General features: G+C 40.5%; 2 protein-coding genes across 15 annotated transcripts in view; one reads left to right on the plus strand and one right to left on the minus strand.

Annotated features, from left to right (window-relative positions):
* Positions 1-220: 220 nt before the first annotated feature.
* strap (serine/threonine kinase receptor associated protein) lies at positions 221-8,417 on the minus strand. The gene is made up of 9 exons (XM_023277705.3): positions 7,992-8,417; positions 7,431-7,566; positions 6,608-6,689; positions 5,520-5,592; positions 4,694-4,793; positions 4,376-4,513; positions 3,355-3,491; positions 3,037-3,186; positions 221-1,056 (listed from the first exon to the last, which is right to left on the minus strand). Exons 1-9 carry the CDS (start codon positions 8,101-8,103, stop codon positions 995-997), a joined length of 990 nt encoding a protein of 329 aa, XP_023133473.1. The 5' UTR covers positions 8,104-8,417; the 3' UTR covers positions 221-994.
* A 3,111-nt stretch (positions 8,418-11,528) lies between these two features.
* Positions 11,529-18,022, plus strand: part of LOC111573495 (protein bicaudal D homolog 1-like) — a 60,140-nt gene continuing 53,646 nt past the window's right edge. For 7 of the 14 annotated variants that reach the window (XR_004847973.2, XR_004847972.2, XM_035951599.2 and 4 more), the window contains exon 1: positions 11,530-12,138. Coding sequence is in view for 7 of the 14 variants with exons in the window: in XM_035951599.2 (XP_035807492.2) it covers positions 11,920-12,138 (219 nt within the window). In the remaining 7 variants the exon portion in view is untranslated. Of the gene's footprint in view, positions 12,139-18,022 lie in introns of all 14 variants that reach the window. The other 7 variants (XR_008600172.1, XR_008600173.1, XR_008600174.1 and 4 more) reach the window with 2 other exon arrangements.

Consider the following 18,022-nt stretch of genomic DNA (forward strand, 5'->3'; position numbering starts at 1 on the left):
ACAAGTTTGAGATATAGCAAAGTAGAGAGAAGACGTATGTAATTAACACAGACTGCCATTGTTTGTCCATACATAAAACCCTGGCTGTTTGTTTTCAGTGTTCAACAAAGTTAATTAAAATTGCAGTTAATGATTGCAATGCCACTTAAAATTCAGTATCTGTTAATTGTTTGTATAATCATTTAGCTTAATCAAAAATGACTACATAGCAAATCTGGAATAAAAAATGACAATAACATTTATATTTGGCACAGATGGAATGGAAAAACCAATTCAAAACACCAAAATCTGTCTTTGTGCATTACTTACAAATAAAACCGCAATGCATTTATTTCATCACTGGACACAAATGAAGACAATAACCAAATTGGAAAAACCCAGTGACATTTCTCCCTATCCACTTTGTCACAAACAATATTTTCTTTTATTTGGACACAACTTCATATACTCAACCAGTACAACACAAGCAAATACTCAATGTTTCTTTTTTTTTTTTTTTTTGAAGAAATGAAGGCGCCTTAACTTTAGCACAAACTGTGCAACTACCTCCAGTATCCTTGTAACTATGAACTGAAAACAAATGCGTTGGTCCAGCTCATTAAACACCTTAATTTTGAAACCAAAACTCATTATAGCATCATGTAGTTTGGGGTTCACGGCATAGAGGGAAGTTAAAATAAGTTTAAGCAGACAGAACCAGGCTGATCAGAGAGAAAGCAGGCAGCGATGACACTCACAGCTCTACTGCTTTACTCTGCAGCCCATACTGTCCATATGACTGTAAATCAGTGTGTGATGTTTGCGTGTGTGGGTGTGTGAAATCGTTGGTCTATGACAGGACAGTCATAACATCCACATCATTTTCTGATGGATAGAGATGCTCTGGACTCTGCTCCTTTCTGGGCCTGATAGAAGACACCGGAACACCCCTCTGCTCATCTCCTTTACCTCTTCCTTTTTTCTCATCTGGTTTCCAAACAGTAGCACTATATTCTCAGGCTTTGATCTCAGGGGTCGAGGTGTACAGCTGCTCAGAGTTCTCTGCCCCAAGGTCCTCTGAGAATAGGAAACAAAGGGAGGAAGAAATTAAAAAAAAATCTGATACATGGATATACCACTGACATAAGAAAGAAGCACAGCATCCTGCAGGAGCTAATGCAGGCTGGAGTCACTTTCCATGACATTTACAAGATGTTTTCTTTAAAGCACAGATACGTGGTCAGCAGGTTTCTGAGCAGATGTTTTAACACCTAGAGTGTTGCTCACAATTTTACAATATTTTTTGGAACAAGGAAATCCACATACAGGCAGAGGAAGTAAAGCTGAAGTGGGATAAACGTGACAACCACCAAGCAAACATCTGAAGGTGCCCTGTGGTATCAGGCATCTAGGCGTTAGCAGCAGATTCTCCAAATTCTGTGAAGTGGGAGGTGTGGCCTCAATGGATAGTAGCTCTTTTTTTTAATTTGGCTAGATCACCATGGTAACTTATGCTGTGGAGCTAACCTATGTTATAGCAGGCTATGTTCAGAGTCTCTGAATTAAATCGCCTGGAAGAAGTGTCTCCCTTACCCAAATTGTTTCCTGATGATTCTTTATGAGCAGTAGAGATTCTCAGCTGAAGGAATATGTTTTATCAGTCAACATGTTGAGCTGTACATTACTGAAACCACTGAATGAAGCCGTGTAGCTACAGTACTGCACACTGTGTGGATTGCGTTGCCACAGGAAACCCACATGTATTTACTTGTTGACACAGAAATAAACACATTGCTTACGTTTAACAGGTTCTACCAGCATTCCTGTCTTGCATCATTTGTGGTAGCAGCACTTTAAACCCTTGTATATTTTTATATTCCTCATTGTTCTCCATTAAAACAACCTGTTGACTGAAGCAGCTGCATACGATCATTTCATTTTGTGTATAAGAGTCACATGATGAGCTAAACGCCTCCTTTTGTGTGAACAGAGTCTGAAGCAGAAAGTCTGAGCTGACAAAGAATGTTGATAGCTACCTTCATGATACCTGCTACTTCTGACTGGGGCTTTATTTCTTCTTGAGCCAGCTTGCACAAAGAAAGCCTGGCTATGTCAAACTGGAGACCAAATAGACACCTTTAACTCACTGTCATGTTCCTCAAACTCCTCCTGAACAATGTTTGCAGTGTGGTAAGGAGCTTTGTCCTGCTCATAAAGGCCAATGCCACCAGGGAATACTGTTGCCATGCTACAGTAGCTGTTTCATGCGATTAGACCACACAGGCCAGCATTCACCTCCCCATGCATCAATGAGCTGAGGGCGCCCATAGCCCTGTCACCAGCTTACAGCTTGTCCTCCCTTGAACTACTTGTAGTAAGTACAACCTACTGTATACGAGGAACATTTGACAAGACCTGCTGTTTGATGCTTTGTCATAGTAATGTCCACAGTGCTGTCTCAGATAGAAACAGATAAATTAAGTACTGAGTCGCACTATGGGACTTGTAGGATCCAAGCCTCTGCTGTCCTGGTTTCTTTATCAAATCTGTCAATCAAAAATCCCAACTATATTGCTGCACTGAACTCTATTAAAGGACAACTGATTATCCTATTAAAAACTGCCACCAGGACCAACGTTAGAAGAAGTGCCATAATATATTGTGATCCTAACTTCTAGTGTAAAATACTTAATTTACATTCCCAGAAATTGGGAGACAAGTGATCAGTTTTTGAAACTAGTATTTTGTAGTAGTAAGAATATCTGCATTTTCACAAACTTTCCAACAGGCTTCAGAATTTAGTGTTGCAGGCTGCTGTTTGCGCCAAAGCCTGATTCATGTTCAAGGTCTTATTGTTCAGAATATATCAGTTATAGCACAACTCTCTTTGAATGAAGATCATCTTATGCAATATTTATATATTTTCTATATACATCAGTGTATCTACTACGTTACATTTCAGTATTAGTATTTCTCTATTCAGTTTTAAAATTGCATTTTCATCATCCTGTAACCAGCAGTAGCCACAGCAATAAGTGCTTTAAGCTGGACAGTTACCAGGAAGGACACACTTCCACAGGCCATAGGTTTTCCCCACCGCCGTCTGCCACAGTCGGAGTGTGCCGTCCTCAGAGCCACTGGCATACAGCTCCCCATCCGGACTGAAGCGAACACAGTGCACAGGGCCAAAATGACCCTTATAGGACTCTGCAGACAAGAGGAGCAGCAATAATATTTCAAATGAGTGGCTAAAGACATGTTTTTTTCCACTCTTTGTGATACAAAATCCTACTATTGGGCCTTTTCAGTCATGCACGCTTTTCTGTTTTTCTGTACAGCGATCAAAAGTAATAACAAAAGCTTTGCGTTCCTCACCCAACTCTTCCTTAGTGCTATAGTCAAATTTGTAGAGTTTGAAGTCGTCTCCACCGGCAACAAAGAAGTCTTTCTCTGGATGGAGGGAGGCTGAGTTGATAGGAGCCGGGGCCTCCACAGTCTTGATAAGTTCCAAGCTTGATAATGCAAATGATTATAATAAGAATATTCATGTTAAAAGAATGTTTTAACATTGCTATTTTGTATTTAACTATGGTGAAACACACAGTAAGCATTCACACAAGGTCTGGTGCTTTGAATGGTGCTTGAACATACAAAGTGCAAAAGCAGTTTCATGCTTTCCATGTCTTCATGTGCTGACCTGTGCATTTTTGAACACAGACAGGAGACACACAACTATTCCATTCATAATACAAATAGGGAACACATCCATCTTCCACAAACACGTGATGAGCTGCCCTTCACATTGAACACTGGAATATACAGAGGGTTGCTGTAGATGTTTCTGAAAGGCTGGGTGTGACTTTGCACTTTTTACAGGCTATACTAGAAAAAGTGTAGCTGCTGGTTACAGATTGAGCTTTAGCACTTTGTCTATGACTATTCCCAGGGTGTGCCAGGCATTATGGAATTAGCTACAGCTGGAGTTTGCTGCCTTCACATTCAATGTATGGCCACAGTAAAGAACTTCTGGAGAATCTGGAACGCCCCACTGTCTGGCAGCAACTACTCTTATTACTCTTGAAATGTTTAATTATCGAAGTGTGGATAATGGAAAATCACCTTGGACAGTCTCAAGACAAGCATTCAGTTTACATTTATAGCACATGTGCAGGTGGCAAGGTCCACAGTCTCAAACTTTGGGCAGCACAGAGATGTTCACACGGGACACAATTTACGTCATGTGGACAGCGAGAAATGCCCTTTAGATTGCTTTTATCAAAACAGTTCTCTCTGCTTGTTTTTGATTCACAGATCTGTTTTTTCTTCACAAAAAGGACAGAAAGGAAATCATTTTCAGTGTTCTAGTATGACTTTTTATAGTGAGAGCACAACGTACCTCAAAGCATTGTAGAAAGCAATCGTCTTTCCATATGTGATCACAAGAATTTCTCCATCAGCCACATACTCCATGCTGCTCACCGACGTGTCAAATGTCAGCGTTTTCACCTCCTCCATGGAGCTTCTATTCCACAAGCTGGACAGACACACGCTACATTATATCCAAAACATCTTTGGTGTATCTACTGTCAGAGAAGTGACTTTTTAGACAAGTAAGTCTCAGCAGGAAGCAGTCAGTCAGGACGCATTTAAGGTATGGCACACACAGTAAGGTCTGGAAGAATAAAGGTAAACCAGAAGAAGCTAGTGCACTGACCGTATGGTTTTGTCCTCAGCAGCTGAGAGAATCTGCTTGTCATTGTTACACCACAGAGCTTTTTTAATGGCTGAGGTGTGACCTGCAATCTCCTGTGGTGCTGAAGGAAATACAGAGGCAACAGTCTAGATTAGAAATCAGAAATTATGCAGGCCTAATAAAATGCGGATTTCTACACTTTTCACCAGTAATTTTAATATAGACTCATTTAGCCAGATCATTCTGTACAACAGGATGTTCCCCATGTTCCCTCTCACACAGCACACTACCATTTTGCTATAGGGGACAAAAACGTTATGGCTTGTATTTCTTTAAACCAATCACAGTTGTCATGTGCAGGGCTAAGCAAAGACTGTGGATCAGTGTTCCTTCAAAACAGTGACAGGTGGAATTGTTTTGTTAGAATATTTGCTGGCAGGGAGACGAGCAGTGTGAATAAAGTGGATAATCCACCAATAAAAACTAGCAAGGTTGCCTCATTGCATGATCCAAAAGCTCTGCAAAACCTGAAAATGTCAGTGTGGCGGGTTGATGATCAGAGAATGTTTTTGTTGTTTCCGGTAGTAAAGAAAATTTTAACACACAGTTAGTAAACGAAAGGACAAATGTGAATGAAATGATCAGTGGCTTGTACCCGCATCCTACATCCTGAGAGTCAGACCAGTTTTAATGAGACGGGTCTTCAGGGGGGGGACAGTGTTGCACTGACCAAAGCAGAATTTCAAGGAAACTATGAAGAAACTCGAAACCTGGCAAAGTGCATCAAATTCTACAGTTACCTACAGGTAAAGTTGCAAAATTCTGTCTCTTTGGCATACTCACTCACCTGCTTCAGGGTTGCTGAGATCATATATGCGCAGCAGCTTATCATTTCCACCAGTCAACAGACAATTATTGTCCTGAGGAACAGAGACAGAAGATTATGGCAGTGCTCTACAGCATGAGCTTTTCACCTCCATATGTGACAGGTACAGTGTGCCATTGTGAAAGCATATTTGGCTGCACCAGTGTTAATGAGTCTCGTTAATACACTTGGTAGCAAAGCTAAGTGGACAAACCATTCAATTCAGTTCACTCAATCTAATTTATATAGCACCAATTCAGAACATGTCATCTTATAGCATTTAACACAGTAATATGAAGACCGTATAAATTGTAAACAGAGAACCAAACAATCCAAAGTTCTCTTTGGATTCCCTAGGTGAGCAAGCAGTCGGTAACAGTGGGAAGGAACCAAAAACCCCACCCCTTGCCTCAGGCAGAAGCTTTCCACTTTTAACCTTAGCAGATCTTCGCTGTTGCTGGTCAAGAAAACAGCAATTGGTCCTATCAGCTGGCACTAACTAAAACTAATTCCATGACTATATTTGATGACATGCCAACATTTTTTTCTGAGATGACATTTGTTATTGGGTTTGGGCCGCTCTGAGCCGGTGGAAAAGTTGGCTTCAACCATTGACTGTATACATACAACCATAAGGATAAACATAAACTTTATTGATCCCACAGTGGGGAAAGTTCACTGTTACAGCAGCTCCAAAAGAAAAAGTATGAGTATAAAGGTAGTGCAAGAATAAATAAGAAAAAAACACAGTGCAAAAATTGCAGAGAACATTATATACATATATATTTTTTAAATACTATGTAGAAGACTATATACAAGATGAGGTATCAGTTATTGCACATAAGTAGGTGGATGCGTGTGTAAATTGGGGGAAGAAAAAAGTGCAGCAGTAAACAGTACACAGTGAAGTTTATAAGAATAATCATTCATCCGTATTTAGCTGCTATACTATCTACTACGGTTTAAAATCTCAAATCTCAACACAGACTGTTATTGGTAGAGCAAAAATGAATCACATGATCACAAACATGTCATCTGAAGAGTTTATCTCATTCACGAACTGGACTGACCTGAGTAAAGCTGACAGTCTTGACAATGTGTTTGTGAGCCAGCGAAAGGACCTCGTCTCCGCTCACTGCATCCCACACCTTTCTGGAAAGCACAGATGTGATTTCTTTTTAAGTGACAACAGTTTATGTAGTTATTATTTTCTTCCCCTACTTATTATTATGACTATTATTACAGTGATTTAATAATGCCTGTCTTAGCAATCAAGGCCATGGAATAATTTTTCATATCAGAATCTCTTCAGTGATTTAAACAGACAAACTAAACAGGTACAAATACATAAAAAGGAAAGCTAATGTATATTTAGAAATCAAGTCAATAAATAAAGGAGAGATTCTCTAATCTGGACACACATACCATGCAAGGACTAGGACAGCTCTGCAGCATCGTTACCATGGTAGATTATCTCAGTTAAAAGGGAACCAATTTGTACTATCACAAAACCTGAATTAATTAAGCTCAAAAAGAGCACGTTTGTAAAGTAATCTAGCTGCATGGCACAGGCCACTGGAGTCAGGACAAATATTGCCTCCTCCAATGCACACACTTATATTTACCTGAATGGTGATCAGCCACCAGTTTGTTGAAATCAGTCACTAACTAAATGAAATGATTTACATATCCACAAAGAGCACAGTGTGTTAAAACATCCCTACAATTTCCGTTTATGCAAGTGTTTGATTACGAGCGAACTGAGGTTTTGGAGTATGCATGTCTTTATATGCATGAAAAATTAGTCAGCAAGAGATGTATTCAGGATGACTGGGATATTTTAGACTCATTACAAATGTGCTAACCTCATACAGTACAGGACTCCCCACTTACGCTGTGAAATCAGCAGCAGCAGTGGCTGCCTTGGTGGCGTCTGTGTTCAGAGTGGCTCCCCAGACAGCGCCTTTGTGACCCAGAAACGTTCCTATCCAGTCCCCTGTGTCTCCCTGGCGCAACATGGGCTTGCCATCTGACAAAACAAAGCAGGGAGGAGAAAAATGTTACAGTGCACAGTATAATTGCAGATGGCAGCACTACTGTATTACAATCAACAGGTGCCTATTAGACAAAACCACAGCCTGTCTCATTTTGATGACGTCTGATTTTGCATTGTAACGGCAGCCTTGAGGAAGCCACTTTCTAGTGACAACACATTTTATTTCAAGCGCTTAAAAACGACCACGTTAACAACACAAACACTTTCTTTAAAAGTAGTGTGCTCAAGCGTGTGTAAAAATAAAGCCAGTCAGCATTAATGAGAACTGAAATTGCGGTCACACACAGCAAACAAAAGTCGGGAGTGAAGAGTTCTGCTATCAGATTTACGTTGTGGAACGTTAAACATTGAGTTTTCTATAAAGCTCATTTTCTGAACAGACTGTTTAATGGTCTCACCCTTGCAGGCGCTGATGAGGAAGTAGCCATAAGGAGTGATTCCACTGAAGGCCAGGTCCACCACAGGCCGGGTGTGACCGGAGCAGGTGAGAGGAGTTTGTCTCATCGCCATGGTCCTCCACCCGGGCTGCAGACGGTTGTCACTGAGGAAGGAGACGGTACAACGCTAGTGGCTAGCTAGCTAGCAACCTGGGTAAGCTAGCGGGCTAGCAGGAAGACAAGACTACAAGCTAACTAGAGGTCTGTTGATTAATTTCTGTTGGCTAGCAAGTGGTCAGACTGTGAATGAGCCAAAGTTTGCCGTAGGTTTGTCAAAGTGAACGGCAAGTCTCCCTCCCAGCGTAGGAACGGCTGTCGTGCTAATAGCTACAACATTGCAACTAACTAGCAACGTGCAACGCGGAGCGGCTACAGTACAGATCATATACCGCACGGTCCGGAGAGGGACTTTCACAATAAAAGTATCACATCCTCACTAGTACAGTACGTAATAGGTAAAACTCTGGGAGATAAATCATAGGAATTGATATGTACAAAAATATAATATTACTATTGATCAGTGAAGAAATCCACAAACGTGAATTCACTCTTGTCCTTTTCACAAGTTATTATTATTCAAGATTCAAGATCCAAGAACTTTTTTTCTTACACACAGCAGAAGCACAGTGGTTAACCCGAGTGATGAAATTCTTATTTTGCGAACTCCCTTCACACAACTGAAATAAGAAATAAAATAAGATGATAAAAATGAAATGAGATAATAATAATAATGATGATAATAATAGTGATGATGATGATGTTGAAATAGAATGAAATAGAATGACATAAAAATAAAATAAGATTTAAAAAACAGCTACAAATAAATTTGATGTGCAAATGTTGGCAATATTGCAATACTGCCATGTAAACAGGCAAGGAATATGTGCAAAGGCAGGAGGTGTGTGCAAAATATTGCTATTTGTAAGATATGGCAGGTGAGTCAGTGATTTAGTAGCCTGATGGCCTGTGGATAGAAGCTGTTTTTTAGTCTGGTGGTCCTTGCTTTCACAATCATGTAGCGTCTGTCAGACGACAGAAGTGTGAACAGTGTGTGCTGTGGGTGGATGTGGTCCTATATGGTGCTGTGTGCTCTCTTTGTGACCCAGGTGAAGTAAATATCCTGTAGTGGGGGGAAGGCTGCTCCACAGATGAATTATTATTTACTTTCACCAGTTTCAAAAAAGTCAGTTTAATGTTTTCAAAGTCTGTTTTCATTTTCAAAATGCCATTTCTAAAGTGGCTGCTTTATCGTTCTTCAGAGTTCTCTTTATCTGTCAGACAACTGAAATAATAGACACCCATGTAACATGCTGCTGAGTTACCCCAGATGAGCTAACAGCTCATATATCTCCATATATTTTGTTTGAAGTAGTATTGTACTAATTTATTTCCTAACATATAGTTTATTAGGAAGCATCTTGGGCCTCCATAGTAAGCACTCTGCAGCTTACAAGGTGATGCTTATTTCACATTGCAACTTATAAAAATAATGTTGACAGAAATCATACTGTTTCATTTTCAGTATTCCTGTTGCAAAGTCAGTTTTTGTGTTTTTTCAACACTTCCGTTCTGATCTTTAGCAGTTTTTCCCATCAAGTGACCCTAGATCTTTTACATGGATGGACTGTATATCTGGAGTATATAGTATATATCAAATATAGAGACTTTTATTAATTTAAGCTTTAACTGTGACAATTCAAGGTCTTTCTTTAACGTGAACATGTTTGTATGGTCTTTAATCACATGCTGGAGAAGTAAGCAGGTGATGCCATTTTCATATTTAAACTGCAGTACACCGATGGCAGCCTCAAAAGCCCAGATTCAGACTTCTGAGGTTTTATATGTAACAAACTTAAGGAACCAATCCTGTCAAGCTGCAGAGCGGGAATTTTTCTATCAACATTTTATCAATCTCTTTGGTATACCTGCTTCATCCTGTGGAGGACTGCAGGGGCTGAAGCCTGTCCCAGCTGACTTAGGTCAGAAAGCAGAGTACATCCTAAAAATCAGTTCATCACAGGCCTAACACAGAGACACACACTCCCTCTCTCGCCTATAACTAATTTAGATTTATCAATTAACCCAGCATACTTGTCTTTAGACTGGAAGAAGAAGTTGGGGCTCCTAGAGAAAAGCCATGCAGGCAGAGAGAGACCCCAGCCAACCAGGAGAATTTGGGAAGCAGCAGTGCTGACCTCTTCATCACCAGCACCCCAACAAATACGCTCGAGACACCTATGTAACAGGGCGCTGAGCTGCTCTCAATGAGCATTTATTTATTTTACTTGACCATTTTCTGACATTTAATAGACAATTATAATCCCTCTGTTGCGAACTCTACTAATATTATTTTAGACATTTATTATTTGTTAACTAAAGACCACCTGCAATGAAAATCTATCATGAGTCAACACCTCAGCAGAGCATTTCAACCTTGCAACTGCAGTGAACTGAGGATTCATACATAACAAACCTAATTTAAAACAGTATCAATCAGTTAAGGCCGTTAGAAGTCTTCTTTGTTTTAATTTGAAGGCTGGTCTATGACTTCTTCATGTGCTTCTTGATAGATAAACTCATTCCTGGTGCTTTTCCTCCCCCTGCAGGACATCAGTAGTTCTGCATAATTACAAATCGACATTTTAACATCTCTCAGGTATCATTGTCTTCTACTTCTGGATGTCAGCGAGCATTAGCCTAATAATGTCACAGTTATTCTGTTGTAAAATAACATTGATAAAGACTGACTCCCTCTTTTCCTCTATTTGAGTTCATACGATCTTTTCTTCTCTTCTGAATGAAAGACTTACATATATGCATATAGGTTGTATTGTACATTTTGCCAGAAGTACAAACCTGTATTTACATGTACAAAATAAGCTCCTGTACAATACTGATACTTCACTACTGTACACTGACAAATCAATGAACACAAAATGCTCTGCAGTGTTGCAGGAATAGCTGTTGTGTTATTAAGACTGTACACTTTGATCACTATTTGTGTGGCCACTGATCTAAATAAACTCCTCACACATTTGTGTATTTTGTATTTTGAGATTACTTGAAATTATTCTGATTATAATGAATGAATTAGAACTTACACCTGTGTTCAATATTAGTCCCAGGAGCAAAAAGTGCCTCATGTCTAATGCCTAAGAAATTATGCATAGCAAGCACAAACCTATCAATGAACATATAGGTATGCATTTAAAGTACATAGAACACTAGATACTACTATAAAGTACCATCACATTAGAGCCTCTTGGTATTGTATATTTACCTCTGGGGTATCAAGGTTACCTTAATGAACTGTTTTTTAGCATTCCTTCTATTTCCAAAACGTGATTAAACATCAAAAATGTGTAAAACTGAAAACGTGTGAAATGCTTTCTTATTGCAGAAACCTGCAGAGAAAGTTGTGCTCAGAGATCAATGTGATCTCCAGAGGGCGCATACTGCATGTCCAGTGTGTGTGAGGGAGACACGCCGTGTTCCTGTCAGACAGCATCCACACCCCCAGCCTGCAGCACCAGGACACTCCGCGGGGAGAGTGCCTTGCTCCAGGGCTGCGGGCAGAGATGGCGTCCTGATGCCGGTGAATAAGCAGAAAAACGGAGCAGAGGGAGGGGAAAGGGATGCGGGCAGATGATGAGAAGCTGCATCATTTCCAGCATCACTAGGCGGAAGATGACTCTCTCCTCGGTGATGGCAGCGCTCTGAGGCTATCCAGCCCTCGGATGTTTATTGTTGATGAGATTTGAAGCGGCGCTGTGATTCCTCGGAGGGGAGGCGGTGGGGGTTTGTTGTCTACCTCAGCTGTTTCTTCCTCCGGCGGGGCTCTGCTCATCCGACGCAGGGCGGAGAGGGCAGAGGGAGGGAGAGAGGGGCGATGGCTGCCGGAGGAGCGGGATGCGGGGACACGGTGGAGCAGTGCCGGGCCGAGGTGGAGCGCCTCAGCCGGGAGCTGGCGGAGGCCAACCGCGAAAAGATCCGGGCGGCGGAGTGTGGACTGGTGGTCCTGGAGGAGAACCAGAGCCTGAAGCAGCAGTACGCAGACCTGGAGGCCGAGCAGGAGGCTCTGAGGCTGGAGCTGGAGCAGCTGCAGGAGGTGGGCTCAGCAGGTGTAAGGCTCTCACTCGAAAAGTAATGCATTAGTGTGTTAGTTAGAGAGTAACGCGTTACTGCAGACTAGAGGAAGAGGTAGTTGATGAAGGCTCAGGAGATGTTAGCCGCTTACTAACCTGTAGTTATCATGTAGTGTTTGTTCATTACACTGACTACAGCTGCTGGACAGTGACAGTAGACAGGCCCAGCTTATAACATTGTTGCAGGTAATGACGTTTAAAATGAATATTGTGATGTACATATGAGCCTAAGCTACTGATCTCCATCTGTCTGATTTGCTTTGTTATTTTCACAGTATTCTAATCCCGAGGCTATGTTTTTACATATTCTATTAGCCTGCTTAAACTCAGACTGTTTTCATAAGCAGATTTATTGACTAAAATGCAAGTTATAATTACAGGCTAATGTAAAGATACCAATGAGAACTTCTCGTTTTGACTTCCACAACTCCCCACTTGAAATAAACTTTTCCTTTCTTGTCACTATGACAGGAACATGGAAAATTCCTATCAAGAGACGCCATTTCCAAAAACCTTTCTAATTTTAAGGAACATTAACTCTATGGTGCATCATCTTAAATAAGTGAGTTTAGTGAACTGAAGGTCAGGTTGTACTTCAGCACTGGAGTCCTGCTTGGTTTTGGGGGCTGAAATCTGATGGGGATCAATAGGAGCTTGCTGTTCATTTTAATCCGCAATGAACTTTCTGAAGGACAAATAATAATCACCGTTCTTTTGTTGAAGGATTGTTTCTTTGGCCAGTCCAGGGCAGCACAGCAAGCTGTAAACAAAGTGACATGTTTCACCTTAAAATCGTGGTGTTTGTGTCCACATGATGAATGAGTTCTGTGGTCACTCTCCTGTTAACTCTGGTTTGGTCTCCACAAAATCCTAACAACAATACCTTGCTCTTTATAAGAAATGTACCAGAATGGGACCAATATGTTTTTTTACAGGGCCAATACTGATAACAATTATTCATGATCAAGAAGACTTACCGATATTTGGAACTGATGTACATTTGCAGTGAAAATGAGTCTTGGTGTCAAAATTAAGAATAGGACACATTCCATGACAAACATATAATACCTTTGTTTATTTATGTTTTGCAATCTTTTAATTAAAATAGACCTTTTCAACAGTTATCCGTCGGTCATTATGGGCTGATTCTTGTGATGTGTAACCAGTCAGACAGCGCTGTGGGCGGGACATTGTTTGAGAACAGAGTGACAGCTGAGAGAGAAAGGCAGCAGCAAAGAGCCAAAGTAGCACACTTTTCAATGAGCTTATCCATCCATCCATTATCTATACACCGCTTAATCCTCACTAGGGTCGCGGGGGGGCTGGAGTCTATCCCAGCTGACTCGGGCGAAGGCAGGGGACACCCTAGACAGGTCGCCAGTCTGTCGCAGGGCCACATACAAAGACAAACAATCACTCTCACATTCACACCTACGGGCAATTTAGAATAATCAATTAGCCTCAGCATATTTTTGGACTGTGGGAGGAAGCCGGAGTACCCGGAGAAAACCCACGCATGCACAGGGAGAACATGCAAACTCCATGCAGAAAGATCCCGGGAAAGCCGGGACGCGAACCAGGGATCTTCTCGCTGCAAGGTGAAAGTGCTAACCACTACGCCACTGTGCAGCCCTCAATGAGCTTATTTGATTGAAAATCTGTTTTTAAAAATGAAGTCATACACACAATCATAAACATGCTGAATACTGGATCTGAATACAGTAGAGCAACCCTTCCACTTTGTTTACCAGCTCAACTGTCTGTCTGCAGTTTAAATTTGTACAAATGTGAGCTACTTGAAGACAAAGCAAGACAAGAGTGTTGTAGCGGCCAGACTGTGTTCGTGTGTGTGTGTGTGTGTGTGTGTGTGTGTGTGTGTGTGTGTGTGTGTGTGTGTGTGTGTGTGTGTGTGTGTGTGTGTGTGTGTGAAGCAGCTCAAACATATTACATGTCAACAGAAAATTATTTAGCACAGATACACTTGAACAAGAAGTGAAAACGAATGTGCAAGGAAACAAGAAAAGCAAATATAACACACACACACACACACACACACACGCCCACACACACACACACACACACACACACACACACACACACACACACACACACACAGGCACGCACGCACGCACGCACACGATGATTACAAACAGAAGATCCCAGGTTCTCCACCCAGACTGGGATCACTCTGCATGGAGTTTGCATGTTCTCCCTGTGCATGTGTGGGTTTTCTCCAGCTTCTCCAGCTTCCTCTCACTTACCAAAAACATGCTGAGATTAACTGATGATTCTAAACTGTCCGTGGGGTGAATGTGAGTGTGATTGTTTGTCTCTATATGTAGTCTTGTGATAGACTGTCCAGGGTGTTCCCTGCTTTCACCCTCAGTCAGCTGGGATAGACTTCAGCCCCCTGTGACCCTAATGAAGATTAAGCGATGTATAGATGATGGATGGATATGTATATAGTCAACAGCACTCCTTTAATTCTGGATCCTATATCAGTAAAAACCTTTTCTTTCTGATTGTTTGATATTTGGAATTTGGGAAGAGGAAGATTAGCTCATTAAGCAAGAATGTGAGAGTTAATTTCAAAAGTAAATCAGAAATTATCTTTTCCTTTGTTAAATTGTGATTTTTTTTCCTATCGTGCCAGTTTATTGAACTAGAGGAGCAGATTGTAATTGTTTTGTAAAACTTTGTAAAAGTGTTTTTTAGAAGAACGATTTTGTGAAGAATTGTGCGTAATATACTTGCCCAGACGATATGGCAATGTGAGAAGCAGGAATATATTCAGAATAATAAACAGTGTGAAGACACTGTCTACATTATATATACCAATAGATTTGGTTATAGTGTTTACCGTTAAATCCAGCTCGTGTCAGTTATTGTTATAAGAAATGTATTTATTGTTTTTGCCTGTTTATGAAAGAAATAGAAAAATATGTATGCATCATAATGTTGAGACAATTTTTTGGCTTAAAAACAAACTCCTATCTGTGAATCAGTATGTATTGTACTAACAGCAGAAATCATTTAGAGTAGTTCAAGGCTGAATGCACTCCTTGTTGGAAGGTTCTCAGTGCAAGCACAGCTCAGCTGGAGCAACTGGAGGTTCAGTGAGTGACAAACTAATTCTGGTTGTAAACAAGCCAGATCTTTATTTTGTAGTTTTCTTTCTTTGTCATTCCTGTCAGTAATAACTATGTATTCACCAAGTTTACTGCTGAGTTCTAGGAATGTAGTTGAAAAAAGTGGACAAAAAATTAATATTAATCCTGATAAGAGAAAGAACAGTATCTTTAATAATCAGAAGTATTTTAACATGGACATATCTTGCTACACAGTGCCCATGACAGATTGTAGCTTTAAAGGCACTACAAGGAGCAGATTCTAGCTTTAAAGCAGTGCTTTCCAGTTGTTTTGTTTATTTTTGTGCAATGTGACAACAGGACAAACAACAAAAAATCTGACTGAACATATAGACACTGAGACAGCACCACATCTAGACCCAACCTCATCCACTATTTGTAGATTTATGCTTTGTTTTTCCACTCTTTTGCCTTCTTCTTTCTACAGAAAATTACACATGTGGACAAAATTGTTGGTACCCCCAGGTTGATGAAAGAAAAACCCACAATGGTCACAGAAATAATTTGAATCTGACAAAAGTAATAATAAATAATAATTCTATGAAAATTAACCAATGACAGTCAGACATTGCTTTTGAACTGTGGTTCAACAGAATTATTTAAAAAAATAAACTCATGAAACAGGCCTGGACAAAAATGATGGTATCCCTAGAAAAGACTGAAAATAATGTGACCATAGGGACATGTTCAATCAAGGTGTGTCCTCTAATTAGCATCACAGGTATCTACAAACTTGTAACCAGTCAGTCGGCCTATTTATAGGGTTATAAGTAGTCACTGTGCTGTTTGGTGACATGGTTTGTACTACACTAAACATGGACCAGAGGAAGCCAAGGAGAGGGTTGTCTCAGGAGATTAGAAAGAAAATTATAGACCAGCATGTTAAAGGTAAAGGCTATAAGACCATCTCCAAGCAGCTTGATGTTCCTGTGACTACAGTTGCACATATTATTCAGAAATTTAAGATCCATGGGACTGTAGCCAACCTCCCTGGATGTGGCCGCAGGAGGAAAATTGATGACAAATGGAAGAGACGGATGATAGGAATGGTAACAAAAGAGCCCAGAACAACCTTTAAAGACATTAAAGGTGAACTCCAAGGTCAAGGTACATCAGTGTCAGATCACACCATCCGTCGTTGTTTGAGCCAAAGTGGACTTCATGGGAGACGACCAAGGAGGACACCATTGTTGAAAACAAATCATAAAAAAGCCAGACTGGAATTTGCCAAACTGCATGTTGATAAGCCACAAAGCTTCTGGGAGAATGTCCTATGGACAGACGAGACAAAACTGGAACTTTTTGGCACATCACCTCTATGTTCACAGATGCAAAAATGAAGCATATCAAGAAAAGAACACTGTCCCTACTGTGAAACATGGAGGAGGCTCTGTTATGTTCTGGGGCTGCTTTGCTGCATCTGACACAGGGTGTCTGGAATCTGTGCAGGGTACAATGAAATCTCATGACTATCAAGGTATTCTACAGAGAAATGTGCTGCCCAGTGTCAGAAAGCTTGGTCTCAGTCGCAGGTCATGGGTCTTGCAACAAGATAATGACCCAAAACACACAGCTAAAAACAGCCAAGAATGGCTAAGAGGAAAACATTGGACTATTCTGAAGTGGTCTTCTATGAGCCCTGATCTAAATCCTATTGAACATCTGTGGAAGGAGCTGAAACATGCCGTCTGGAGAAGGAACCCTTCAAACCTGAGACAACTGGAGCAGTCTGCTCATGAGGAGTGGACCAAAATACCTGCTGAGAGGTGCAGAAGTCTCATTGACAGTTACAGAAATCATTTGATTGCAGTGATTGCCTCAAAAGGTTGTGCAACAAAATATTAAGGGTACCATCATTTTTGTCCAGGCCTGTTTCATGAGTTTATTTTTTAAAAATTTTCTGTTGAACCACGGTTCAAAAGCAATGTCTGATTTTCATTGGTTAATTTTCACACAATTTTTAATTATTATTATTTTTGTCACATTCAAATTATTTCTGTGACCATCATTAACCAATGGTACCAACAATTTTGTCCACATGTGTATGACCTAGACAATTTAAAGACCTTTCTCCTGTTTCACATTTGACTGACTGTACTTAGTATCGTGTCAGTGGAAGGTGGGTTTTGGCTTGTTTAAGGTTGCAAGTAAAGATCACTTATTTTACAGATTCATCTGTGTATTATTTTTCAGATTTACTGATGGGTAACTTATCCTTAAATGTATTCAGATGATGTGTGTTGTCTGATCTACAGCCCCAAACCCTAACATCTTCACTGATATTAAATAGAGAAAAACAGCAGAGATTGGTGTATTTAAAAAATAATGATGCAGGAATTTTTCATAAGAACATTGTGTATCATGAAGTGACAATGCTGATCATTATACTAAATGAGAGAAAAGACTCTTAGTTTTTTTTGCATTTAGTATAATGATCAACACAAATTTAGCAGAAGGGGCCTGTAAATGCAAACCCTCATCTAGCTATCCATTATCTATGTGCTGCTTTATCCCACAGAGAGTCATGGAGGCCTGCTGCCTATGCCAGCTGATACTGGGTGAGAGACAGGTTACACTCTGAACAGGTCTCCAGTCCATCACAGGGCCAACACAAAGAGATAGACAACCATGTATGCTCACACACAGCTACAATCATTTTAGAACCACCAGTTCATCTGACATGCATGTAGTTATACTA

The sequence above is a fragment of the Amphiprion ocellaris genome, chromosome 21, assembly GCF_022539595.1.
Source record: "Amphiprion ocellaris isolate individual 3 ecotype Okinawa chromosome 21, ASM2253959v1, whole genome shotgun sequence".
Taxonomy (NCBI): Eukaryota; Metazoa; Chordata; class Actinopteri; family Pomacentridae; genus Amphiprion; species Amphiprion ocellaris.

Coding starts and splice junctions, on each gene's coding strand:
- strap (XM_023277705.3), bottom strand. CDS start 8,103: ATGGCGATGAGACAAACTCCTCTCACCTGCTCCGGTCACACCCGGCCT. Junction 6,690..7,430: donor GCTGCTGCTGATTTCACAGC/GTAAGTGGGGAG, acceptor TGTGCTTTCCAG/AAAGGTGTGGGATGCAGTGA. Junction 3,492..4,375: donor GCTTTCTACAATGCTTTGAG/GTACGTTGTGCT, acceptor TGCATTATCAAG/CTTGGAACTTATCAAGACTG.